Below are 26,584 nucleotides of genomic sequence, written 5' to 3'. Positions count from 1 at the left end.
GCTTCAAATTTGATGAAAAAATTATCTGACACAACAGATGTGATTGGAAAGACATCCAGATCAGAAACAGCTGTCCCTTTAAATAAAACCAAATCAAGGGTGTTACTACTACTACAATGAGTTGATTCTTGAACAAACTGAGCGAACCCAAAAGTATCAATTAGTGCCAGAAAGGCTTTACTTAGAGGATCAGCAGCCTCATTCAGATGAATATTGAAATCACCAAGAATTAGAATCTCATCAGAATGAGTAACAGGACCTGAGAGAAATTCTCCAGGTTGATAGAGTATCATAATCTGGACTGAGCCGAGTCTGTTCATGGCTGAGGGAGATGGACCCAGAACAAGCGCCTCAAAATATTGGAACTTCAATTCAAGTCTAGAAGTCAGATTGAAAATAGATTTATATATTAAGGCAACACCCCCACCTTGTTTATTTGCCCGAGCTACATGGACATAAGTATAGTCAGGTGGGGTAGCTTCATTTAAGGGGAAGAAAACATTTGGTTTCAGCCATGTTTCACATAACCTTATCATATCAAAACTATGTTCAGATCATTTATTAGTAAGGCTTTGGTAGACAGTGATCTAATATTCCCAAAACTAAGTTTCTGTGTCTTGTTGAAGTGATCAGTAGTAAGCAGAACTTAAGTGCTACCAATAGATGAAATATTAATTGGAATTAGACACCTTGTATTATTAGTTGACAATTTTGAAGATCTACGATTTGAACAATGTGTGGCCAGACTTTTGATAACATTAGATGTTTGGTTCTGTAGATTATTAGGAACTAGATCGCACATATCACCATCACCAGTGATAGGAATGAGTATTAAATTACTGTGATTCACACATTTAGGGGAGGAGAGCTTGGGAGAGATACAGCCGGGTAGGGAGATGATCTCAATGTTATGGACCACGCTGTCAGTCTGATAATCTATGCAATGAGAAATTCCCTGACTAAACATATTAGCTAAACTAGTTGACTCCACATCCGCGCTAGATTTAAACCTAGTAGGCTCTCTAATCACCTGCAACCTGTTGAATGACAAGTCCCTTGTGTCAAACTAAACAGGAACTGCTATCTATATTGTTAGACAAAAGAGTAGCGTCATCCCCAGTAAGGTGAATGCCACCCGCTTTCAGCAGGTAAGGGCGGCCCCAGAAAGAAGGACTGTTATCAACAAAGCCGAATCCCTGCTCATTACAGTAATGAGCCAGCCAGCGGTTCATTGAGGTGAGCCTACTGTACATCTCATCATTACCCCTCACGGGTAATGATGAGATGTATGGGTAATGATGATGTATTCTATTCTAGTCTCTTCGCTGCTTAAGGCCGATGTGATGCGCTGTTGTTGTTGTTGTTGTTGTTGTTGTTGTTGTTTTTAATGATGTCAGGGCGAGATGTCTGTGAATGTTCTCATTCATCCAGGTCATGGTTATCCAAAGGAATTGAATCAAGTGCAACTGGACTTGGTATATATCCATGAAGACGTTTCGCCTCTCATCAAAGAGGCTTCATCAGTTCGTGCCTTTCTGACTAGACCAAGCCAGTCTGACTGGCTGGTGATGTCAGGGCGAGAGTGTTTTTATGGCTCAGCTGATTAGTTACCCTGGGTCTGCTCGAATAGGGTGCAGGCATGCTGCTTGTCACGGCCTGACAATAGAAGTGAATGATCCCGTGTAAATAGTGTTGGTAGCATGAAATCGTGAATTACATCAGATCAGCTGCAAATACAATGTCGGATTATTAACTATGAATAGCCCACTGTTAATTAATATCCAATTTAAGACACATTTTTAGATCATCATTAGGCTAGGCCTTCATTAAAGAAAGCTTTTGTCCCGTGTGAAAATTGAGTTTGGTTTTGTTTCATTATGACAGCACTTCATTTGGTCTTAGACTACATTCATGACATATGCAGTTTCATTTAAGTTACGGATTGTTGGATTGTATCATAAATACGGATTGTAGCATAAGTGTGCTGAGAGCTGGGTTGCCAGTTGTCAAATAAATAAAATTCTAAGTGCGCCTCTTGGGGTGCCAGCTGTTCCTCTAGGCTATTTCTCGGCTATTTATATATTACATTATTTTATGAAATCCTGTAAGTACACCTGTTGTTAGGGTGCCAACTTGATATCTATTGGTTAGACTATATGTAATGTCCGTAGACGCCTTGTCTTACTGACATAAGAATAATTCAAGAACGAGCCGACTTCGTAGGTTCTTAACTGTGTAGCTTTTACTAGCGTTCATCCGACATACAACCTTCATAACATGCGCTTCCAACTTCCTGTATACGTCACACGCACTGCACGTACACCCGTGAGTAGGTCAAGTTAAACACGTGACCTTTCATTCATTACATCTCCCCCTCTAAGATGATTTTCTAACCTGTATATCACCCCCCTTTTCACAAAAAAAATAAAAAATCCCCCACAGTACACAAGTCCATACGCCTCACAAATCCATCCGGATTGCTGGCTTGCTCACCCTGCCAGAGCGAGTAATATATGGTGTGGAAGTTGGCATTTCTGCTGCTCGGGACTCATCTGTGTTTCCATTCTCCCCTGGAGTGACATGGTCAGGATCCCTGCTGACAAAGGTGAGTGTTTTGGGTGTGGCCAACAGGTGGCGCCTGTTCCTTCTGTAATGTTCACCTTGAGCTGTCTCCACTATGTAGGATCTAGGAGTGGAGCTCTGACTGTGAACAACTGCTGGCATTGTCCATGTTTTCTGTCCATCAAGTTTGGTGAGTACTGCGTCACCCGAGTTCAGTGGGCGCAGTGTCCGCACGCCGTTCCTGCGGTTGTAGTAGAAAGCCTGCCTCGATTTGGCTGCGGCGTCAGCGGTTTTGATCAGTTCCTCTTTAGGCCAGGCCGGTTTCAGGTTATGCTGCAATGTGGGTAAGGTGGTTCTGAGTCTCCTACCCATGAGCAATTCCGCTGGACTGGCTCCAGTGGAAGAAGAGGGTGTAGCTCTGTATGTCAACAGGGCGAGGAGAGGGTCTTCCTGCCTTAATATGCTTTTGGCTATCTGAACAGCCCTCTCTGCCTGTCCATTACTCTGGGGGTAGTGTGGGCTTGAAGTCACATGGATGAAATCATAATCCTCACTGAACCTCCTCATCTCTTCTGAAACTAGCTGTGGCCCATTATCGCTAACTACAATTTCAGGGATACCAAAACGTGCAAATGTAGCCTTCAGCCTAGCTACAACCTGACTGCTAGTAGTTGTTGGTAGATTTAGGATCTCCAAAAACCTGGAATAATAGTCAGACACTATCAAGTAGTTTTGCTTTTTGTACTCACACAGGTCTATGCCAACTTTCTGCCATGGTCTGGATGGGAGCTCACTTGACATTAAAGGCTCTTTTCTCTGTGTGTTCTTGTGTTCTCTGCAGAATTGACATTGCTGTATCTTTGTTGTAATGTGCTCTGTCATTTTGGGCCAGCACACTGACTGGCTAGCTCTCTCTCTGCACTTAACTATCCCCTGGTGCCCGTCGTGTATTCTGTCTAAGATCACCTCCCTCATCTCTGTGGGAATGACGATACGACTGCCTCTGATGACTAAACCATCTACCGCAGATAACTCCCCTCTCACCTGATAAAAGTCTCTGACTGTCTCCGGCACTTTATCGACATACTCAGGCCAGCCGTGTCTGATGAAGCCCAACACTGTCTGGAGCTGCAGATCCCCATCCGTGCTCTGTTTTATCTCCTGCATCCTTTGAGGTGTGGCAGGCACCTGGCACACGATGGCATCAATGTGCGCTGCAACATCATCATGAGAAGCACCATCTCCGTAGCGCTGCTCTGGGCCTCTGGAGAGTGCATCAGCCACAGCTAAAGTTTTGCCTGGTGCGTATTCAGCCACTGCATTGAAACGCATCAGCCTCATTAACAGTCTCTGGCACCTAATGGGCACATTATCCAAGTCTTTGCTGTTCATGAGAGGCATTAGTGGTTTATGATCGGTGACAAGTCTGAAATTGTCAAGCCCAAACAAGTACTTCTCGAACCTTTCACATGCCCAGACGCTGGCTAAGCACTCTTTCTCGATCTGTGCGTACCTTGTCTCTGCGTCACTCAGCCGTCGGGAGCAGTAGGCCACGGGCTTCCAGTGTTCCCCGTGCTGCTGGAGCAGAACGCCTCCCAGCCCGTAGCTGCTGGCATCTGCTGACACCACCGTAGCCTTAGTGATGTCATAAAAGGTGAGTACCGGGGCGGTGGCGAGTGCTGCTTTAAGGTCTTGGAATGCTGTGTTCTGTGCAGGTCCCCACAGCCACTCTGTCGTTGCTTTAAGCAGTCCATAAAGCGGCTGACCTACAGTGGACAGCTCTGGGACGTATTTTGCCAAATAGTTCACCATCCCGAGGAACCTCTTGAGTTCCGTCACGTTCTGGGGCTGAGGAAAGTTCTCTATTCCGGCCACTTTGTCCGGGTCAGGTCTGATGCCTGCCTCGTTGATGATATGACCAAGGAAGCGGACTTGTTTCTGTTTGAACTTGCATTTCGCTTGGTTCAGTTTGAGACCTGCTGTTTCAATGACCCCCAGCGCCTCTGCTAGGCGCCGGTCATGGATTTCCTCAGTCTCTCCATGTATAAGGATGTCATCCATGTACACCTCTGTGCCCTCTAGCCCGGTCAGAGTTTCCGCCATCTTTCTCTGGAAAATCTCTGGAGCACTCGTTATACCAAATGGAAGGCGGCAGAAAGCATACCTCCCAAATGGGGTGATCAAAGTGGTGAGCCCCCTGCTGTCTTCATGCAAGGGGATCTGGTAAAACCCACTTGCTGCATCCAACGTTGTGAAGAACTTTGACCCTGCGAGCCTTGGCATTATTTCCTCCATAGTGGGCAGCACGTATTTCTCACGTTTCACCACTCGATTCAGCCTCCTGAGGTCAGCGCAGCAGCGAACCTCTTTCTTGTTCGGTTTCAGCACCGGCACCATAGCGGCGCACCATTCTGTGGGCTGAGTCACTTTTTCAATAATGCCCTCATTTTCCATGCGCTGCAGTTCTTTCTTAACCAGTGGTACAAGTGGCAGCGGTATCCGTCTGGCTGTATGCACCGCGTATGGCTGGGCACCCTCCACCAGAGCTATTTTCACTGGGTCTGTTTTCAGCAGTCCACTTGAACCGAAAACTCCACTGACCTCATTCATCCGCTTCACTAGACCCATCTCCACTGCCTCTGGACGACTCAGCAGACAGCTGCCTCTCCCCTTGATCACATACACTGGAAAGGAGTATTGTTTCTCCTTGTAGTTGGTTGTGGCTTGAAACTGTCCTATGCAGCTGATGTTTCCACCTGGGCTTATGAAGCATGTGTCAGGAGGTCCCAGTTTTATGTTTGGCTTCAGCTTATTAAATGTCCCTTGGTTGATAACAGTAGCGTCAGCCCCCGTGTCAATTTTAAAGGTTATTGGTACATCACTTATTGTTAAACTAACAGTCCAATCTTCCTGACTGCTCTCTTTGCCAACTTCTCCCAGAAAGTACAGCTGTTTAACCTCTTCAGTGACTTCTCTCACCGCTTTAGAGTGACATACACGCTCCCAATGTCCCTTTTTATGACACTTGTTGCACTTACTGTTCGTTGCAGGACACTTCCGCTCATCGGTGTGCTGCGTCTTGCCGCACCTCCCGCATTCATCTACTTTGTTGGTTGCAGGTCTGCTGCCACCATGACGCTGTCCGCCCTTTTTGTTTTGGCGTCCGTCCCGCCGTCGGACAACATTGACGTTAGCCAGCTGGGCCTCTGGTTGGTTAGCTTGGAGGCTTAGCTGCTTTGTTATTGCCTCCGCCTGGCGCACTTGTTCAATGACTTTCACCAGAGTAAGGTCCGCTGTGAGCTGGAACTGACGGGAGAGCACTTTGTCTTTTATGCCCACTACCAGACGGTCTCTGATATGTTCATCCCTCTTGTCCCCAAACTCACAGTGTTCAGACAGCTCGTACAATGTCCGGATGTACATCTCCGCTGTCTCTCCTGGCTGCTGGCTATGTTGATAGAAGCACGCCCTCTCATGTATGATGTTACGGCGGGGAATAAAGTAGCCGTCGAACTTTTTCAGTACGATATCATAGTCCACTTTATCACCCTCCGCCGCGAAGTCAAACGAGCTGAATATCTTTTCAGCCTCGCTGCCCATTGCATAAATCAGCGAACTCACTTGAATCTCCCCGTCGTCTTTATCCAGCTTTGTCGCGAGCCTGAAGCGCGAAAACCGTTGTTTCCACTCCGGCCATTCAACGGGGCAGTCAAACTTGAATTCACTCGGCGGATAAAACTTAGGCATGACCGCTCGTGTTCAGATACACAGACTATTCTGACACCATGTAATGTCCGTAGACGCCTTGTCTTACTGACATAAGAATAATTCAAGAACGAGCCGACTTCGTAGGTTCTTAACTGTGTAGCTTTTACTAGCGTTCATCCGACATACAACCTTCATAACATGCGCTTCCAACTTCCTGTATACGTCACACGCACTGCACGTACACCCGTGAGTAGGTCAAGTTAAACACGTGACCTTTCATTCATTACACTATATGTTATAAATAGCCCGACATTGCTTTGTACAACTCAGAAGTGCGTATGTTGGGGAAAAGGGGGGGCCGATCCAGACAGACATTGCCAGGGATGAATTTTGTTCCCAGTCCGATCTTGCCCACAGCCAACCGCCAGGCGCAGGGCGCAGGGGGCAGGCCGTAGGGGACCCAAGCCGCAAATGGCAAGCACAGGCCGCCGACACCGGAGCTGGACTCCACGACCAACAAACACATTTCTCTTAAACTGCTTGGCTCTGATTCCAGAAAAACATTCTTCTCTACATTAATGTAACTTGGCCAATTAATTGATTCTGGAGCCCACAGAGCTGTTTATGTAAGCATAGACTTTCATGTAGACAGTGATTGCCTTCGATGTCCTCTGACCCCTGTGGTTGTTGTTTTTGGGTTGTTTTTTATTGGGGGGGGGGTTGTTCAAGGGTCCTCGCTGTATATTAGTACTCATCCAGTTTAATCAGTGCCCCATCCAACAGAAGTTGACTACCAGAAGCACTATTCAGATCACAAGTTTAGCTTCCTCTCTCTCTCTCTCTCTCTCTCTCTCTCTGGACAGAAAACTAACAGCCCACTATCAGATGGGGTCTGTGGTCTGATGGGTGTATCTGGGGTGTCTTGATAGTTCGTAAAGCCCCGGTTAAGATGATGTAAAGTAACAGGTTGCTAGTGAGAGAGGGAGAAAGAGTCTCTTTGTAGATGAGGCACTGCTTATTATTACTTTAATACACACCCCAGGGTATCGGAATCAACCGGACAATATATTTAAATTCTTTTTGAATATTTAACAGTATCTTTGATTGTTTGTGGAGGTAATTAAGTATACTGTTTGACATATAACTACAACGTACAAGGGAGGAAGCCTCATATTTAATAAATCAGGCGCCATACAGTCCGTCCATGCTGTTAAAAATAGACCTAAAGGCTTCATGGTCATCTTTGTTCATTGAGTGTTACCCTCCGGATCACCTAATCCTTTTAAATAGATAGCATACGTAATGTATAATTCATGCGACCTACATGGTTGGTGTCAAAATGACAAATATGTTTTCGTTTCTGAAAAATAAAATCTTTTCGTAAGATAAAAAAAGTCACAATAATATGGACTCTCTCTCTCTTCCTCTCAGCCCCCCCCCCAACCATTTTCTCCCTATTTTCATCTTCCTCCACCTCAAACCTTTCGTCTTCGTCAGCCGAAGGTTTGGGTTTTCGCGACGAGCCGAAAACAGATCCGGGATCAGTCTGGAAAGGGGGAGGAGACTTTAGCCCCGCCCCCTCCACCACCGACATATAAATCGATCAGCTGACACTAACTGAGTCACCGTCACTTCCCGTACGCCGTGTGGCTCCTGGTGTCATCGTAACAACTGCGGTTGTCTCGGATACTTATTGCGCCAGCTGGTTTAAAGAAAAGGGGATGACTTATCCGAGGAACAAATTGCGTGTCCGAAGACCGTATGTGACCCCCCCCCCTCTCTTTTTGTATCAGGCGAGTCCTGTAAGTATGTCCCAACTTTTCTTTGCCGAAAACCCCTGCTCACGAAGGGGCAAGCTAGTTTTGTCTCTTTTTAAAAAAATTAGTTTGGGATTGTTCTTCGAAATAGACTAATAGGGGATTTGATAGTTATTTTCGTCCTACTTTTAGTTTTGATTAGACCCCCCCACCCACAAAAGTATTAAACCGTGAGTGTGTCTAGTATTGCAGAGCTTTGTGTATTTTCCCACAGTACCACTACCATGGTTTTCACACCATACGGTGTTGGTTATTTTTCTGCCAGACTCCTGTAGGGCAAAAACAACGATTAACCAACAGACACACGAATTTTAATGTCCCGTGGGTCTTACTCGGACATCTGTGTTTATTTTACGGAGGCGAAATTCCAATTGGCATGGATCACCTCTGTAGCCTACAATTTGTGCAAGATTTAATGGTCTGTCTTGGCTTTAGAGTTCAGCAGTCGGAGCACAACTTTGCCCAGTTTTTGGAACAATAAACAGCCACGAATAAAGCACATATATCCATATACACCCAGAGCTCTCACAGGCCAAACTAACACGTCTCATCTCATCTCTGGCAGCAGGCAGTAAACGGGTCAGTAGGCGGTAAGCAGGTCAGGGGTCAGCGCTAGCTTCCGGACAATGGCCGTGGAAAGGAAAAGAAAAAAAATCCTGTAATGTGGGAACGACCATCCATGACAGAGGAAGTTGCTATGGATGAGCTGAACGTCTATCGGTGGTCTGCTATCCCTCGATGACAAACTTTTCCTTTCCCGTTTCTTTCTTCACCTCCACTTTCTCCACCTCTCCTCTTTCCTCGTCTTCTCTCCTTTCCTTCCCTCTCCTCTCCTTCCCGCTGGCAGTGTGTGACTGACTCCATGGAAGGTGTGTAAGCGTGCTGCGTTTGCTATCCTGACTTGGCGCGAGAGTGGAGGTGCAGTTGAAGATGTGTGACAGACGGGGAGGCTCCCCCCCTGACCTCTCCCCCGGCTGGGGGCCAGCGCTGGCCACCTGCCCGTTCGATGTCCCGGGACTGGAGATCAAACTGGGAGCCCTGGTGGTCCTGCTAGCCACTACGCTGGTCTTTGGCTTTGCCCCCCTTTGCCTTGTCAGGAGCACCGGGAGATGTAGTGTCACTCCAGGTAACTGGGGGTGGGGGTTGAACTCTAGTCAAACTTTATTTAAAGCTTCTATGAGGAGGTTTTGTGGGAAAGCATCTACAATCAATATGCTTATTTTTATACAATGTATGATTTATTTTTTATTAACCAAGAATCAAATGCTTAATTATAATGGTAACCATTTCAGGTGATCCAAGGCACCATTAGATTCTGGAAACCCAAAACAATGTCTCAATAAGAAAATAATGGTGTATAGTGGGACGTGATCTGAAGTCAAAGGCGTGGTCTAGGGTTAAGCTCTACAGTAGGTGGGATCAAGCTACAGTATAAAGGAAAGTGCTTTTCTACAGGTTGCTTCTGTTGCTCCACGGACAAACTCGGTGTATTGCTGCTACCTATTTTTGTGATACTAAATAAACCTGTTCACGTCCGACTCGTAAGTACTGGACATTGATTGATTGGCTATTGGACATTGATTGATTGACTTCGAAAAACAGTGTGTCGAGAATAAAATTCTCCCACATTTTTCCCTGATTTATTTTTCGGTCTCGATTTAATATTGATGCCTCTACGTGACCAGCATAAGCAAATGTAGTAATTACGAGTCCAAATCCTTGGCGGCCAGGTTCGATTTCCCCCACGAAATCTGACGATACGGTTCACAGCACACACGGGACACTTAGCCACAATTGGAGATACATTGTCTCATTGCTGTATATCTTCTAAACACTCGTTTTTCCAAAACACCACATCTCTCTTTCTTCTCTTCAAAACACCACAGCTCTCTCTCTTCTCTTCAAAACCAACGCACGAGCTACCAAGAGCTTTGCGACAGACCATGCTTATGTGGTCAGTCTTCCATGAAACACTACCACTTTTGTCCACAAGAGGGCGCACCGTCAACAAAAATACAACTCGCATAGCTTTAAAATGGCACATTTCACACTGAAAATATCTTAGTGTGCTTTTACAAAACCCAAAGGAATAAAATAATTAAAAAAAGGGTTAAAAGAAAAAAAGTCCATTAATAAAATGTAATGAAAGCAGTGTGAAATGGAAACCAAAGTTTAAGACGGAGCCGTATGAGCACAAAGTGCTGTTGCTCGGGTTGTAAATTTCGTTCATTTTCCTTAAGTAGCAGTTGTAGTTCCTTAACCGAAAGTTGAACACGTTAACAATCAGCAATGGATTAATCACTAATAATTAAGGTGAAAAATGCACATCTTTTTCTCGGTTTGTCGCAGTTAATCGAGCAGTGATGAATCATTAACATCCCTACCGGTTGTAAAGAGAAACGTACATTTGCAGTTGACATCAAAAGAAGTCACGGTTGGGGCATTTCTTAGTCCAGTTTTTTGTTGACCATACTTTAAGCAGAGAGCAGTTTACCATCTTGCTTAACACAGTGACGGATTATGTCAAGTCAATTTTATTTGTATAGCCCAATATCACAAATTATAAATTTGCCTCAAGAGGCTTTACAGCAACACAACATCATATCCTTAGATCCTCGCATTGGATAAGGAACAACTCCCTAAAAAAAAAAAAAAAAAAAATTTAACAGGGAGAAAAAATAGGAAGAAACCTCAGGGAGAGCAACAGAGGAGGGATCTCGCTCCCAAGACGGACAACGTGCAATGGATGTTATGTTTACATAGTTTACAGAATACAACACTGAAAGAGGCCAACAGAATTATACTGGAATTATAAAATTTATGAAGAATATAGAACAGCCCAAGACCCAAGCCACGTGACCAGCATCATGTAAAAAAAGAAGATTAGAACCATTGGCTTTGTAGTGATTTAACCTGCAGTATTCCAGTTAAAGAAATACTCGTCTGGTCTGAATAATTTCTATTCCAGAAAACTCAAATGGATTCCAGAGTTGATTGTGTGCCATTTAAGAGGGCTTGAAGAATTCTCATTAGAAATACTTGAGAAAGCAGGGACCCTCCCTCCTGTTTCTCCGAGGTCCAGGGTCCCTCCATGCCGGAGCCATGCTTTGTTTTGTTTTTGCTGCTTTCGCTCCTACGCTTGAATATGACCTAATACGAGGTCATTTACAATAAGTTAGATATATGATTTGTATAGTAAGTGTTTTGTTTCTTTTGAGCGAAAAACATCATGATGTTGTCTGTATTACAGCGTTTTCCAACTACTTCTAGTATTTTAGATGCTGCATTTATTTTTCACCAAGGTGACCAGTAGAGTAGGCTAATTTATAAGCCTGAATCAAAACATTTTCACCTGTCTGATGGTACTTATTCATCTCTCTGGTAGGAGTGAAACTGATCACAAGACTCACGGTTCGTATCATATGACGGTTTTGAATCAGTCACAGATCGAATCATTTTTAGGATCAGCAAAAAACAAAAACAAAAGTGGGGGGCCAAATATAACTTTGCTTTCCATTTATTCTGTAAGACACTTAAAGCAAGGAACTTTTACCCATGGTCAACATTCAAGATGTCCAATGTTTAAATAAAATCTTAAAATGTGTAAAATATTCGATACAAATGGGTGGCCATGCTCGATGTATTGCCATTTTCATATGGCTTTCTTGTGGCACAGTGCCTACACACCCTAACAGTTTTGTCCTCCACCCTTCTTCCGTCAATATATTTTACATGGAAGCCAAAGTACTCCCATACATACGACATAAATAATGATGGAGGAGGCTTTTCAAGTTCTTCCTCTCCTCCAGTAGTCATGACTGTCACTGTGCTTTTTGCAATGTGAGCATCCTTGATTGATTAGTTGGGATTTAACATGCTCTCTCTTCATGTGAACATACAATTCTTTTTTTTTCTTTTTTTGCATAATCAACCAGTCATTGCTCTTCAGAGTAAAATGCAGCATACATCGATCTTGTCTTGTTTTTTCACTTCAAGTCTGTTTTGAGATTTGGGGAATTATTACTTGAAAAATTAACAGTGGCAGTAAAACTATTTCACTGTGATGGTTAAATTTTGCAGTTAATCCACGGTTCAGATGTGTGCCAAACCATTGGGGCGATCTGTACGGATCACATATCAACTATGTTCTGTTATACTACTGCTATCTGGAATGGATGTCTGATGCAGCCTCCTGTAGTTTGTTGACCTGTGCTGCTGTGTTGATCCTGCAGAGACGCGGCACAGGGTCCTGAGTTTGATCAGCTGTTTTGCTGGTGGCGTCTTCTTGGCTACGTGCCTGCTGGACCTCCTTCCTGACTACCTGGAGGGGATCAACCAAGCCTTCAGCAATGTGGGAATCACGGTAAGACTTGCAGACTTTTTTTAAAAATGTATCTTGGTGTAATTGTGTTGGGGAAAGTGAATGAGGAAAGCTCTCCTCTTCCTCAATAACTATCCCCCAGTTCAGCTGGAGCCAAGCAGTTAAGATTGTGGCTGTAATGCATTTCAGTCTGATGAGTGACATTGAATGCAATGGTGAGAGTAAGCTTCAGGTACCCAGATCATCAGCATTACAAGCAATTTCCCAGTGGGAAGAGGTCAAGTGTCAGAGTTGCAGTACCTTGACAGAAGATGGAACAAATAGTCTGGTAACAAACAGTCCGTATTAACTCCAAACAAAATGGACACAACACAGAAAAAGTCCATAGTTGATTCTGGGTACTAACAGCGGGTGATCCATTGTACAGTGCCACACCTTTCAAACTTGTGGACATGGCAGAGCAAGGCAGTAACGCTGCCAGAGTTGACGATTTGATTCCTTTACTAACATAATATCTGCTACAGGTATACAAGCAAATGGATGGAGGAGAAAAAGAAACCGCTTCATTTATTTGTTCTTCATTGTGATCTTTATCTAAAGTAAAAGGATTTGGATTTGTGCATTGATTTATTATTATGAATTAAGGATTCAATTTTGTTTAGTGTTTCAGGCTTAAAAGAATAATTTCAAATAGGTTTATTTTTGAACCCAGATTTTTTTTTGAAAATGAGTTATAAAATGTTTTTTGAAGGCTTAAATGATTGCGCCATTGTACTGTTGAAGATCAGTGGGAAGATTCAGTAAATTGGTAACTTTCTTAATACTGAAGCAACCAGTAAATGTATTCGTTTGTATGATTCTGAATAATGCACAACATTTTTTAATGAGGTACGGACATGCCCGTGGCCATAACAGGGTTAAAAAAAGAAAAACTATTCTGTCGGAGGCTAATAATGAACTTTGACAATGAGAGAAGATAGCTGGTGACTGGAAAAGCCAATGCTGTGAACTGCCAAGGCTGCCGGGAAATTCTAGGCAGGGAAGCTTAACAGGAATCACTTTCCTCCGAATACAACAGTAACTTATACTCGGTTAACCTCCAGCTGCTTCACAGAACAAGAAGACTTATTGTTCTTGTGCAGGGTAACTGCCAGTTATATACGTATACACCATTCAGCCAAAACATTAACACCACGGACAGGTAAGTGAATAACACTGATTATCTAGTTACAATGGTACCTGTCAAGGGTGGGATATATTAGGCAGCAAGTTAACAGTCAGTTCTTTAAGTTGATGGGTTGTAACCAGGAAAAATGGGCAAGCGTAAGAATCTGAGCGATTTTGACAAGGGCCAAAGTGATGGCAAGATGGCTGGGTCAGAGCATCTCCAAAATGGCAGGTCTTGTGGGGTGTTCCTGGTATGCAGTGGTCAGTACCTACCAAAAGCGGTCCAAGGAAAGACAACCAGGGACAGGGCCATGGGCGCTGAAGGCTCGTTGATGCATGTGGGAAGTGAAGGGTGGCCTGTCTAGGAGGGAGTTTTACGGCTATGGTTACAAAGTTGGGTTGCAGTTAGGCTTAGGTCTAGTTTTAGAGTTAGGTACTAGAATTAGGCTCAGGGTTAAGGTTAGTTTATGTTTGGGGTTAGGTTTAGAGGTAGGGTTTAGGTTGGGCTTAATTTTAGGTTTTGGAGTCTGGGAAATAGGATTTTAATTCTATTTTTTCATCCCCATGAGGATAGATGAACAATATAAGGACAGATTGGGGAGTTTAGCAACCTGAACAGAAAACAAGCCTTTCATAAAGTAAGAACACTAACTGGTTATACATCAACTCAAGATCATTCCACAATGACAGACCCCACCATCTTTGCCAACATTCTGAACACTTTCTACACATGGTATATCCCCAACCACTCTGCTGCCTGTGAGGAGCTGCTTAGTGCCCTCCCCAGACACGAGCCCACACACCCACCCTTCACAATGGAGGATGTCCGACAGCAGCTGGGCAGGTGCAAACCTGGCAAGGCACCAGCAAGACAGCATCCTGGCTAGGGTGCTCAAGCTCTGCACCATGGAGCTCTCCCCTGTCCTCTACTCCATCTTCTATGAATCCTATAGGACAGCATCAATTCTTGCCCTCTGGAAAACATCTGCTATTATGCTGGTACCCAAGAAACCCCGCCCCTCTGAACCCAGCCACTACTGACCAGTTCCACTCACCCAAATAGCTGTGAAATGCCTGGAAAAACTGATCCTATGCACCATTCTACCAGCTGTCAGTCCATAAGTGGACCAATGTCACTTTGCCTACAGGGCCAAACGGGGGACAGACAACATCTGGAATCACCTGGCAACTTTGCTTCGATTCTCTTCATCGACTTCAACTCTGCCTTCAGTACAATTCAATGCCACTAGATGATCAAGAAACTACCACCCCAACAGCCTTCCACCCCTCATCCACTGGGACCACAACTTCCTTAGCAACAGACCAGGGGTGGAAATTAACTTTTTTGTCCACCTGCCACTGTGGCTGGTGGATTCCAAAATCTACCAGCCACTCAATTTTTTTACCAGCCACTTTCTTGTTTTAACCGGCAGTGTGTAACTGCATGTGAAAAATAATAAAACAAGATCTACAATATTCAAGCAATAGGCTATTTTAAATATTTAAACTCTTAAAATACTATTTTCAAAATCTAGTTTACTCTTCTATGGTTTTCAAAATTGTGTACACTACCTTTAAAACATTTAACATATTTGTCAAAAAATAACCAGTGTATATCAGTGCCACCAAAATTCCCTTTATTATTACATAAACCAAGACTGTAACAAGTAGAAGGAATTGTGTCAGTATGGGTCCAATTAAATTATGTTTCCAATAAGTAAAGTTACATTTCCTCTACAGCTAATTGAATAGTATCCATCAAAGATCGTCATACACAAGTCTCTATTCTTCAGATTTCATTATTTTGCACCTTTTCTACTACTGTATATCCCCCTGTTCAATATGCACCTTATTACAACAGTGATGTGAAAGAGAAATGCAAAATTGGAAAGCTATTATAGCTTTACACAGTAAAGAAATGTCTCAATAAAACTAATTATGTGAATTAGGAACTCATTTATACATTTTTACCAAGGCCCTCTACAGAATTTGAATTAAATTTACATACTTTACAGAGGACAAGCTGAACGCAGGCTGTATGTTTGTGCGTGTGTTTTACTACTTTTTTAACTACTCGTCAGAATCAGATTCTGAAGTTTCAGTGTCGCATTCCCCTTCCCCTCCCGTTAGCTTTCTTGTTGGCATCCGAAGCGTGTTGACAACATACCGAACAGAACATTGTCTGGCTTGTCTCCTCGTAAACTAACCAATCACGGGACTCTGTCTCCATTGTCAGTTATTCTCCACTTCTCATTAAAAAAAACGTTTTCGTTTCGTCTTCGCCTCTTAAACCTGTCTCCTCCTGGGATGTTTTCTCTGCAGACCTCTTAACCCCTGCGATGTAACAGCACATTGTGTTTTCTGGCTCTCTCCTCGTCCTTGAAAGTGTCTGTGTGAATTAGCAGACTCGCAAGACAAGCATCCCTATACTCTGCCTCTGATTGGCTAACCAACGATGGCAACAAGTACTAGCCAATCAGAGGCAGAGTAGGGCGGGTCATAGGGGGGAAATAAGGCAGATTCGCGATTCAGTATGTCACAAATTGCTACTTTTCTTTACCCGCCGTCGTGGCTGGTAGGTTGAGCAAATTCACCCGCCAATACGCAAATCCACCCACATTTGGCGTGTAGCGGGTGCTAATTTCCATCCCTGCAACAGACCATAGGCTGCAAGAATAAGCGCAGTAACATCAACCATTATCACCAACACCGGAGCTCCTCAGGGCTGTGTGTCCTCGGTCCCTTTTTCTACACTCTACACCAGGGGTGCCCACTACGTCGATCGCGGCAGTGCTGGTAGATCTCCATGACATTCGAAAAAACTTTTTTTTTTCCAAGACATTAGCCTATCATCTGTCCTCCATTTGGCATTTGCCTTTTGATTGACGTAAAGGACGGCCAGTCTGCTGTTGCCTAAAACCAAAGATTCTAGAGCGGAACCTAAAACTTTGTTACATTAGGTTACCATAACAACCAGAGCCCTTCTCTAACGTACCTTGAAGTTCACATGCCCACAACGTGAGCTAACGCAGAACTGCATCGAGCTAGCTAGTTCAACTCTCTAAAAAAAACTCTACAAAAAAGTGAAACAAAACAAAAATGAGTGGGGGAGCCGGACCTAGCAAGAAACAAAAAACATACTGTAGCGGGAAGCGAACCTGTATCGCCCGCACCGAAGGAGACATCGCTAACCGCTCGACTAAAGGGTAAGACCCGCCAGCCAGTGGCCAGCGTGTCATTTTACAGTACCATTTCCATGTGGAATGGGAGGAGGACTTTTTTTCACCATGTCTTATTCCAAATGCGTTTGTCTCATCTGTCAGTCTAGCATTGCTATCCCAAAAAAAGGAAATGTGGAGAGGCACTTTCGAACTGTTCATAAAAACTATGACAATGACTTCCCTCCGAAAAGCGAGCTGAGAAAGAGAAAGGTGAGGGAACTAAAATCGCAGTTAATCGTGCAGCAGTCACTTTTCCCGCAGCTGCATTCAAAGGCAAAGGCAGCCACCAAAGCATCTTTACGGGTGAGTCACTCCATCATTAAGCATAAGAAAGCCTTCCAAGATGGAGAGATGATGAAAGAGGCCTTCCTTGAGGCAGCAGATTCGTTGTTTCGGGACTTTAAAAACAAATCAGAAATAATATCTTCAATCAAAGCTCTCCAGTTATCAAGAGATTCCGTCACAAGGCGCTGTGAAGTGATGGGCGATGATTTGACACAGCAGCTTTGGAGGGACATCGTGGACTGCGAGTGTTTCTCGCTACAATTGGACGAGTCTACGGACATAAGTGATACGGCCCAATTGTGCATTTTCATTCGCATGGTGTTTCAAGATATGACTGCAAAAGAGGAGCTGTTAACAATGCTACCCATGAAGGAACACACGCGGGGAGAGGACATTTTTCAAATCTTCAAAAACTTTGTGGATAAAATCCAGCTCCCAGTGTGTAAACTGGTGTCAAACACCACGGACGGTGCGCCTGCTATGGTGGGCCGCTCTAATGGATTTATTGCCAAGCGCAGGGAGGACGATGCTTTCCTGGACTTCCTTAATTACCATTGCATATTACATCAACAAGCATTATGCGCAAAATTGCTAAACATGAAAGAGATCATGGATGTGGCAACCAAACCCGCCTGTTCTCTTCGAGCGAGGTCTCTTCAAAGACGGTTGTTTTGTACACATTTGGAAGAGGCCGACTGTAACTACTCTGACCTCTTGCTACACACTGACGTGAGATGGCTTAGTAGAGGGAGATTCTTGCAGAGATTTCGAGAGCTGTGTCCGGAGATTAAGGAGTTTCTCCTTATCACTAAACATGTGGAACACAAACAACTTAATGACAGTCAGTGACTGTTAGACTTGGCGTTTTTAACTGATTTAACCAACATGTTGAACGAGCTTAACTTAGAGCTGCAAGGAAAAGACAAAAGCGTGGTAAACATGATCAGCTCAGTTAACGCTTTCAAACGGAAAATGCAACTTCTGTCCTCAAAGTTGCAGCGCCGTGATTTGGGAAACTCCCGAAACCTCGCAGCAGAGCTGGAGAAGCAAGGGAGGGCGTGTGCGCAACTTGACAATGCACGCTACACAGAGCAGATTGAAAATGTCCGGTCAGACTTTGACAAATGGTTTCAAGACTTTGCTTTGCTTGAGCCAATCGCTACATTTATGTGCTACCCATTTGGGGAAGATACAGAGGTGGATTCCCTCGCCTAAACAATGGCATCACTGTTTCACCTGAACTCGTCTGCAGTGGAGGATGAGTTGCTGACAGTACAGGCTGACATTCAGCTTAAGTCCAGGGCGCATGGAGAGTTTTGGAACTTACTTACAGAGGACAAGTACCCAAACATGAGGAAATGTGCAACCTCCCTGACGGCATTATTCGGCTCTACTTATTTGGGTGAGTCAGCCTTTTCTCACATGAAGATTATCAAGTCCAAATACCGTTCCACCATGACAGATGATCATTTGGAGGCCTGCTTGAGGCTGGCTACCAACAGCTACTGTCCGAACTATGTAACCCTGTCGGACTCCCTCCAGTGCAGGTCATCATCAGAGTAGAGAGGTAGAGATCACAAATCTATTTAACACAGCTGTAAAGATTCATGCAGTGATGCAATTTCAACATAGTGTAGTAGCAAGTGCTTGGTATGATTATTAAGGTTCAATATAAATGCAAATCCATTGCAATACTGTATATGTAACACAACATGTATATAAATACACACACTGTATATAAATGTTCATATACTATATGTAAAACATGTAATGGGTATTTTTATTATTATTATTTTTAATATGAGTAGATCATTTTGACCTGGTCATTTTAAAAGTACCTCACGAGTCAAAAAATTGTGGGCACCCCTGCTCTACACAAACGACTGCATCAGCCTCTTCAACCATCACCACTTACTACAAATACTATGATGCTGCCATACTGGGACAACTTAATAACAGTAACTCCATCACAGCCTATCAACACTCCATTTCTCATTTTACGCAATGGTGCATGGGCAACTACCTCCAACTGAATGTGGACAAAAGAACTGGTCTGTAACACACACCCATCACTGGACTGAACCCCATCTCTATCCATGGCAAGACAGTAGAACAGATTAACAACTTCAAATATCTTGGACTCACTTTAGACAGAAAACTCAGCTTTGATCAACACATCACTGATGTCCATAAATGATCCCAGCAGACTTGTCATCCTCAAGCTCAGAGCACTTTCTGTTACCCCCACCTCCTGTTGTTACTTTACAAAAGCATAATCCAACCCATCCTGCTGTACTGCTCCCTGTTTCTATACCATGCTGACCATCTCCAACAAAAACAAATTTACTAGGATCACACATGCTGCCTCCAAGGTCATCCAGTCCCCTACACCCAACCTCTAACATGACTGAAAGCCATCACACGCCTTGCACTCACAATAGTGAATGACAGTGACCACCCCCTCAATTCATGCGTCGCACTACTGCCATCAGGTTGCAGATACAGGACTCTGAAATGGAGAAGAGCTCACTTTGGCACAGGTTTTGTCCCCTCTGCCATAGCTGCGCTAAACAAATTCCCTCGCTGACCTAGCATACAGCCAGATTCATCTGTGAGTGTGAGTTGTTGTTATTATTATTATTATTATTATTATTATTATATGTGTTTATGGATGTTATGTGTTTATGTATCTGACATACACTCACTGGCCACTTTTTTAGGTACACCTTGCTAGTACCGGGTTGGACCCCCTTTTGCCTTCAGAACTGCCTTAATCCTTCGTGACATAGATTCAACAAGGTACTGGAAACATTCCTCAGAGAGTTTGGTCCATATTGACATGATAGCATCACGCAGTTGCTGCAGATTTGTCAGCTGCACATCCATGATGCGAATCTCCCGGTCCACCACATCCCAAAGGTGCTCTATTGGATTGAGATCTGGTGACTGTGGAGGCCATTTGAGTACAGTGAACTCATTGTCATGTTCAAGAAACCAGTCTGAGATGATTCGAGCTTTATGACATGGCGCGTTATCCTGCTGGAAGTAGCCATCAGAAGATGGGAACACTGTGGTCATAAAGGGATGGACATGGTCAGCAACAATACTCAGGTAGGCTGTGGCGTTGACACGATGCTCAATTGGTACTAAGGGGCCCAAAGTGTGCCAAGAAAATATCCCCCACACCATTACACCACCACCACCAGCCTGAACCGTTGATACAAGGCAGGATGGATCCATGCTTTCATGTTGTTGACGCCAAATTCTGACCCTACCATCCGAATGTCGCAGCAGAAATCGAGACTCATCAGACCAGGCAACGTTTTTCCAATCTTCTATTGTCCAATTTTGGTGAGCCTGTGCGAATTGTAGCCTCAGTTTCCTGTTCTTAGCTGACAGGAGTGGCACCCGGTGTGGTCTTCTGCTGCTGTAGCCCATCTGCCTCAAGGTTCGACGTGTTGTGCGTTCAGAGATGCTCTTCTGCATACCTCGGTTGTAATGAGTGGTTATTTGAGTTACTGTTGCCTTTCTATCAGCTCGAACCAGTCTGGCCATTCTCCTCTGACCTCTGGCATCAACAAGGCATTTTCGCCCACAGAACTGCCGCTCACTGGATATTTTCTCTTTTTCAGACCATTCTCTGTAAATCCTAGAGATGGTTGTGCGTGAAAATCCCAGTAGATCAGCAGTTTCTGAAATACTCAGACCAGCCCGTCTGGCACCAACAACCATGCCACGTTCAAAGTCACTTAAATCACCTTTCTTCCCCATTCTGATGCTCGGTTTGAACTGCAGCAGATCGTCTTGACCATGTCTACATGCCTAAATGCATTGAGTTGCTGCCATGTGATTGGCTGATTAGAAATTTGCGTTAACGAGCAGTTGGACAGGTGTGCCTAATAAAGTGGCCGGTGAGTGTATATCTTATACATTGAGGTGCAGTTATCTGTATGTTTCTGTGCATGTACTGGCTGTGGAAACAAATTTCCTTCAGGACAATAAAGACTATATCTTGTACTTGTGTGTGTTTTTGTTCTTGATGCTATAAATATGACCGTCTTTGTTTAGCCTTTCTGGGATTTTACTGTGGTCAAGTCAGTTTTATTTGTATAGCCCAATATCATACATTACAAATTTGCCTCAGTGGGCTTTACAGCGATACAGCATCTTGTCCTTAGACCCTCACGTCGGATAAGGAACAACTCCCTAAAACAAACCCCTTTAACAGAGAGAAAAAAATAGGGAGAAAGCACAGGGAGAGCAGCAGAGGAGGGATCTCTCTCCCAAGACGGACAGACATACAATGGGTGTTGTGTGTACAGAATAAAACACAATGGTGGACATTAAAGGATGTCATCCTTCATCTGGAAGGCCAGTCACAGCAACCTACCCTGTGAAGTGTCCTTGAGCCAGACGCTGAATCCCCATAAGCAAAAAAGAAAAAAAAGAGGACATTTTTCAGAATTATTTCTCTCTGGACCAGCAGTTCTCAGTCCAGTCCTTGGGTACCATCAGTACTGCTAGTTTTCTATTCTGCCAAAGATGGTTTAGAATTCGCCACTTGCTCTCTTTTTCCATTGTTACTTCATTTGCAAGCAACCTGTATCACGAGTAAGTGCAAACAGCATCTGAAATGAATGGGTGAGACGTGGCTAAAAACGTACGTATGTTTATATTTTTGGTCGGGCGTCTCTACAGACAGAATTGGCCGTGTCTGCGCGTGGGAAGCCGGATGTGAAGGGTAGGGTAATTGGCCAAGTACAATTGAGGAGGGGAAAAAAAAAGAAGATATGTTTATATTTTGGTATCGGAAGCATTCTGGTTTCCGTTGCCGTTTTAGTTCGACTAGTTAGATCAATCACGTTTGAGTAGGCGGCAATTTCTACAGGGAACAAAAGAGGCGGAACGCACTGGTGAAATGTCGCCTGGACCTAAAACGCCTACAAAAAGTATTAATTTTTTGTTTTTTTTACCCCCTCCCCCCATTTTCTCCCCAATTGTACCTGGCCAATCACCCCACTCCACTGCTCAACCCCCTCTGCCGAGCCAGGGAGGGCTGCAGACTATCACATGCTTTCGCTGATACATGTGGAGTCGCCAGCTGCTTCTTTTCACCTGACAGTGAGGAGTTTCGCCAGGGGGATGTAGCGCGTGGGAGGATCCCGTTATTACCCCAGCGCGATAGAAAGCAAAAAACGGTGGCTGTAATTTATTTAAATTGATTATTGCACAGTCCCCCCCCCCCCCATCATAGTGAAGTTTCGAATACCATCAAATGCTTGCTGCCGAATATTCGAAGCCCAAAAAATTTATTGGGGACAGCCGTAATATAGAAAGGTTATTCCTTAAAATTGTGATGACTTGTTTGTGAAATTTGCTCATTGACCCCCCCCCTTTATTTTACACTTACTGTGCTTCTAGCGTCCCTAGTGGCCATTTTCAGAGTGGTGTACCTCAGAAGTGGCCATTTTCGGAGTGGTGTACCTCAAACTAAAGTATATTTGTTCTAGCCATCTATTTTTTTTTTTGAGTTGACACAACAGATGAATGTGATGAAGTACCAGGCAGAATAGAAAATCGGCAGCACTGGGGGTCCCAGACGATCGGATTGAAAAGCATAAGAGGATCTCTTTCACACATGCATACATGCGCGCACACACAGATACACTCCCACATATATACACACACATACCTTGATGTGCATCTCTGCAAAGGCTTCTGGGTGTTGCACTAGTGAGTAATGTGGGAGTGAGGCAGCCTTATCACTGACGGGAAACATACTCCTCCCCACATCCTGTAGTGTTTATCAGTCAGCAGGTTTGAAAGCCTTGCGTGGGCCACAGATCCTGCCAGTAGATTAGTTAGATCAGTCTTTACAAATAATCACCGTGATCAGAGTGGATCATCTCTACACAAGTACACATAGAAAACGGAACGTTTATTGGGGCCATTTTGAACACAATTTTGTACCAAATTTCGCCATCTATGTAGTTTCCAAGGTTGTTTTGAGCCGTTGAAACCTCCATTCTTGTGGCAAAAAACTTGTGGCAAAATTTGTAGGTTTTTTTTCCTCTTTATTTTTACTGAAAGACCTTTAAAAAAAATCGTTTGCTTTTACCAAAAATAACAACAGTTCTCTGAGGTATCTGCAACAACTGTAACGTTGTAGTGATGGCCAGGGCCACAATTAACTGCTTTTGCTTCCACAATTGGTAATCAAAGAAGACTGACAAACACCTACAGAAGAACTTACTCCATCCATCCATCCGTCCATCCGATGGATAAGAACTTACTCAATAAGTTGAAATAAGAGGCAATACATTTGGATATTTTTTTCTGAATCATTAAAAAGTACAATTATCCTCCAAAATGAACTATACTATGCTCCTTTCTCATTTCTGAAAAATGCTCAGAAATAAGTCATTTTGGAGGTGAATCTGTGCTAATAGCACAGCTAAGAAGAGGGTAAATGGGATCATTCAGTTGCTGTGATCATTGGGGGTGGCAACGTTCATACTTTTATGTGAATGTGTCATGTCAGGGGACAAAAGTACTTGGACACATAAGTGCCCAGAACTGCACGCCTATGACAAAGTTCAGCCAACAGGGGCGCAATTATAGCTGATTAATTTAAGCAAATGCAGATATTATCATATTTGCGCTAAAATGTTGAGATTACCACTCAGACTTTTTTCTATTATTAAGTGAAACTGTAGATTTCAGTTTTTCACAAAAAAACCCAACAAAAAACATGCCGCTTTAACACCAATTTCTTGCTCCATGTGGACAAGTGTTGAGCGTTGATGTTAAAGGGTTTACCCATGCATGTCGATGACCGACCTCGAGATCAGGGCCAGACCTGCATGTGTAATGTGGGTTACCCAGTAAAAAAGGGTTGATGTGGGTCAAGCAAATAAATGGCTGAAGTCACTGACTTACAGTGTGCAGTAATATGAACGAGACTCTCAGTAGCCACGGTGGAAGACAATAGTAAATACTGGTGACATCTGACCCTCTCTACCATCTCTTGTAGCAGCCTCCACCTAATGACTGCCTTGGAGTTGGTAAAATTGCAGCATTTCAGATAGGCCAAGGTTTACAATGAAACAAAGTAATGCAATCGTGCCAGAGAATTTGTCCACTGCGATCAGCGCCATGCTGAACTGGCTGTAAATGAAGTTTTTGTGCCCTGTTAATGGCACAGATTACAGAGTAAACAAGGACATGAGGTAACACTTGATCAATGTCTCATTCCAGCATCATGTGTAAATGGCTTGATGCTTGGATTACGCGAGTCATCAGATTTGGTGTAAAAGAGTGTGCCAGACCCATGCTGGGAAACATGGGTTGATCATGGGTCTTTGGTGTACAAAGGGTTTTATTTAAGTGTGTAGTTACTTTTTAAGACATATAAGATCTGTATATAAAATCTTTTAAGCTGAATCATGCAACTTTAACAACGTCCTTTGTCATTTTAACAATCACTGATGTCCTGCAATTATATGACATGCATGGTCTCTCTTCCTCCGACTTCATCTGAATGAACACATGCATGCATGCACACATGAGTTACTTACTGGCTCGCACACTCATGCCTCTACAAGCAGAAGCACATTTGCTCACAAAAAAAACAAACTCACATCCACACTGCTCACTTGCTCATACAGGCTTACAAACGCATACACTGTCCAGACTCATCCTTTCCCTGTGATTATATTCCCTGCATCAAGGCTTTTTTTTCTTCTTTGTTATAGATTGTGTATTTATTGTATTTTTTAAAAACTGGCTTTGTCTTTTCTTCTCAGCTTCACTTCCCTTTACCAGAGTTCATCATGGCTATGGGCTTCTTCCTGGTTCTGGTTTTGGAGCAGATTGTCTTGGCTCTTAAGGACCAGTCGCCACACCCCTCTGAGGAGAGACGTGCACTACTGGTGGACTCCAGCGTCCAATCAAATGATAGGAATGGGTGGAGACCCTCCCACCACCACAGCACAGAGGAGCTTGGTCGTTCCAGAGGGGTGGGGCCAGAGGGAGACCACTTCCACGTGGATTTCAACTCCCACTCTGCTCTGCGGGCCTTCATCCTGGTCTTCTCCCTATCGCTGCACTCGGTGTTTGAGGGCCTGGCTGTGGGGCTTCAGGAGGACAGCAAGGAGGTGTTGGAGATCTGCCTGGCTCTGATGATCCACAAGAGCGTCATCTCCTTCAGCCTGGCTCTCAAACTGGCCCAGGGTCGTCTGCGGCGGGCTGCAGTGGTCGGCTGCCTGATTCTCTTTGCTGTGATGTCGCCACTTGGCATCGGCTTGGGCATCGCACTCACCGAGACCAAGGCATCCATCCAGCACCAGCTGGCCAGATCCACTTTGGAGGGGCTGGCAACAGGCACCTTCATCTACATCACCTTCATGGAGATTCTTCCTCATGAGCTGGCCTCTGCCCACAATCGTCTCCCTAAGGTTGCCATGCTGCTGTTGGGCTTTGCGGTAGTCACATCAGTGTTGTTTATCAAACTGTAGCCTGGACATGGTCACTCCGAGGTGGGAGACACCGTCTTGCAAGTGGGAGAAGAGTTGGCTTATTTCCATCAACAGAAATCTGCTCTGCTAACGCATACTTGTGCAAGACACTGAGCATGTGCTTGATAGTTGTAAATTGCTCTGTAACAGAATGCCACATAAATGCCTGAAAATATCAGCATGTGATATCGGTAACAGTATCAATCCTCCATGTCAGAATTGATGAAACACTTCACCATAGGGAACACAGTAGTGTTCTTCTTCAAGTCCTGTCAGTTCTTCACGGTAATCCAACATAAAATGGAAAATAGTATTGTGTAATCTCAGACTGCTATCTTGTGGTACGGGAGGATTTCTAAATTTGCCTCTTTATTTGCCAACATAGAAAAAGAAGCCTTTCATTTTGTATTTTTTAAGGCTGTGTTGATCAACTACAATAGGTTAGTTGTTCAAATATGAGGAATAATTATGACTTGGCTTCAAATTTAAATGAGACTGTTGAGGCATTGGCACATCCAAGTACTGTATTTTTCTAATTGTGATGTACTTCCAAAGAAGTTTGACCAAAATAACATTTTAACACTTTTAATAGCACTGCTGAATATGTAAAACACTAATTTTGTATTGTGAAGAAACCTGAGCAGCTGTTAAAACAACATTGCTGCTTAGGGAAAACGTTCTTAATTTTTTTTTTCCAAATTAAAAAATGATTGGTTTGTAAATTGTTGGTTTCAAATTAAACGTTTGAAAAAAAAAATCGTTTTTATTTTGTCGACCATGTATCCGTTACTCTACAGGACCCCCATAACAAAATCAGGTGTAACTACAAAGGGGAGGGGCCAGTTGGATTTGTAGGTGTCACGGCCAGACACACCTCTCGTTTGTCCCCTAATGTAAACGAGGCGGAGGTGATCGCCGGCGGTTTTCGTAATTTGAAACCACGTTGCCGGGATTTTTTTCCCGGAGTCCGTTGCGTCGCAGTTTCCG

The 26,584-nt window shown here is 43.9% G+C and overlaps 1 protein-coding gene across 1 annotated transcript; it reads left to right on the top strand.

The window, feature by feature from the left end:
• The first annotated feature begins 7,912 nt into the window (after positions 1 to 7,912).
• On the top strand, positions 7,913 to 26,338 carry LOC130117865 (zinc transporter ZIP1-like). Its single transcript, XM_056286118.1, has 4 exons — positions 7,913 to 8,072; positions 8,935 to 9,213; positions 12,320 to 12,450; positions 24,887 to 26,338. The coding sequence occupies exons 2-4, from the start codon at positions 9,018 to 9,020 to the stop codon at positions 25,595 to 25,597; spliced, it is 1,038 nt and encodes a 345-aa protein (XP_056142093.1). The 5' UTR covers positions 7,913 to 8,072; positions 8,935 to 9,017; the 3' UTR covers positions 25,598 to 26,338.
• The last annotated feature ends 246 nt before the right edge of the window (positions 26,339 to 26,584 follow it).

This window comes from Lampris incognitus, chromosome 9 (assembly GCF_029633865.1).
Source record: "Lampris incognitus isolate fLamInc1 chromosome 9, fLamInc1.hap2, whole genome shotgun sequence".
NCBI lineage: Eukaryota > Metazoa > Chordata > Actinopteri > Lampriformes > Lampridae > Lampris > Lampris incognitus.
This window is presented reverse-complemented; position numbering and strand designations above follow the sequence as displayed.

What these genes read in the sequence shown, in the direction of transcription:
- LOC130117865 (XM_056286118.1), top strand. Translation starts at nt 9,018, where the DNA reads ATGTGTGACAGACGGGGAGGCTCCCCCCCTGACCTCTCCCCCGGCTGG. An exon ending in GAGATGTAGTGTCACTCCAG is followed by an intron (nt 9,214 to 12,319) that starts GTAACTGGGGGT and finishes TTGATCCTGCAG; the next exon opens with AGACGCGGCACAGGGTCCTG. An exon ending in TCAGCAATGTGGGAATCACG is followed by an intron (nt 12,451 to 24,886) that starts GTAAGACTTGCA and finishes TTTTCTTCTCAG; the next exon opens with CTTCACTTCCCTTTACCAGA.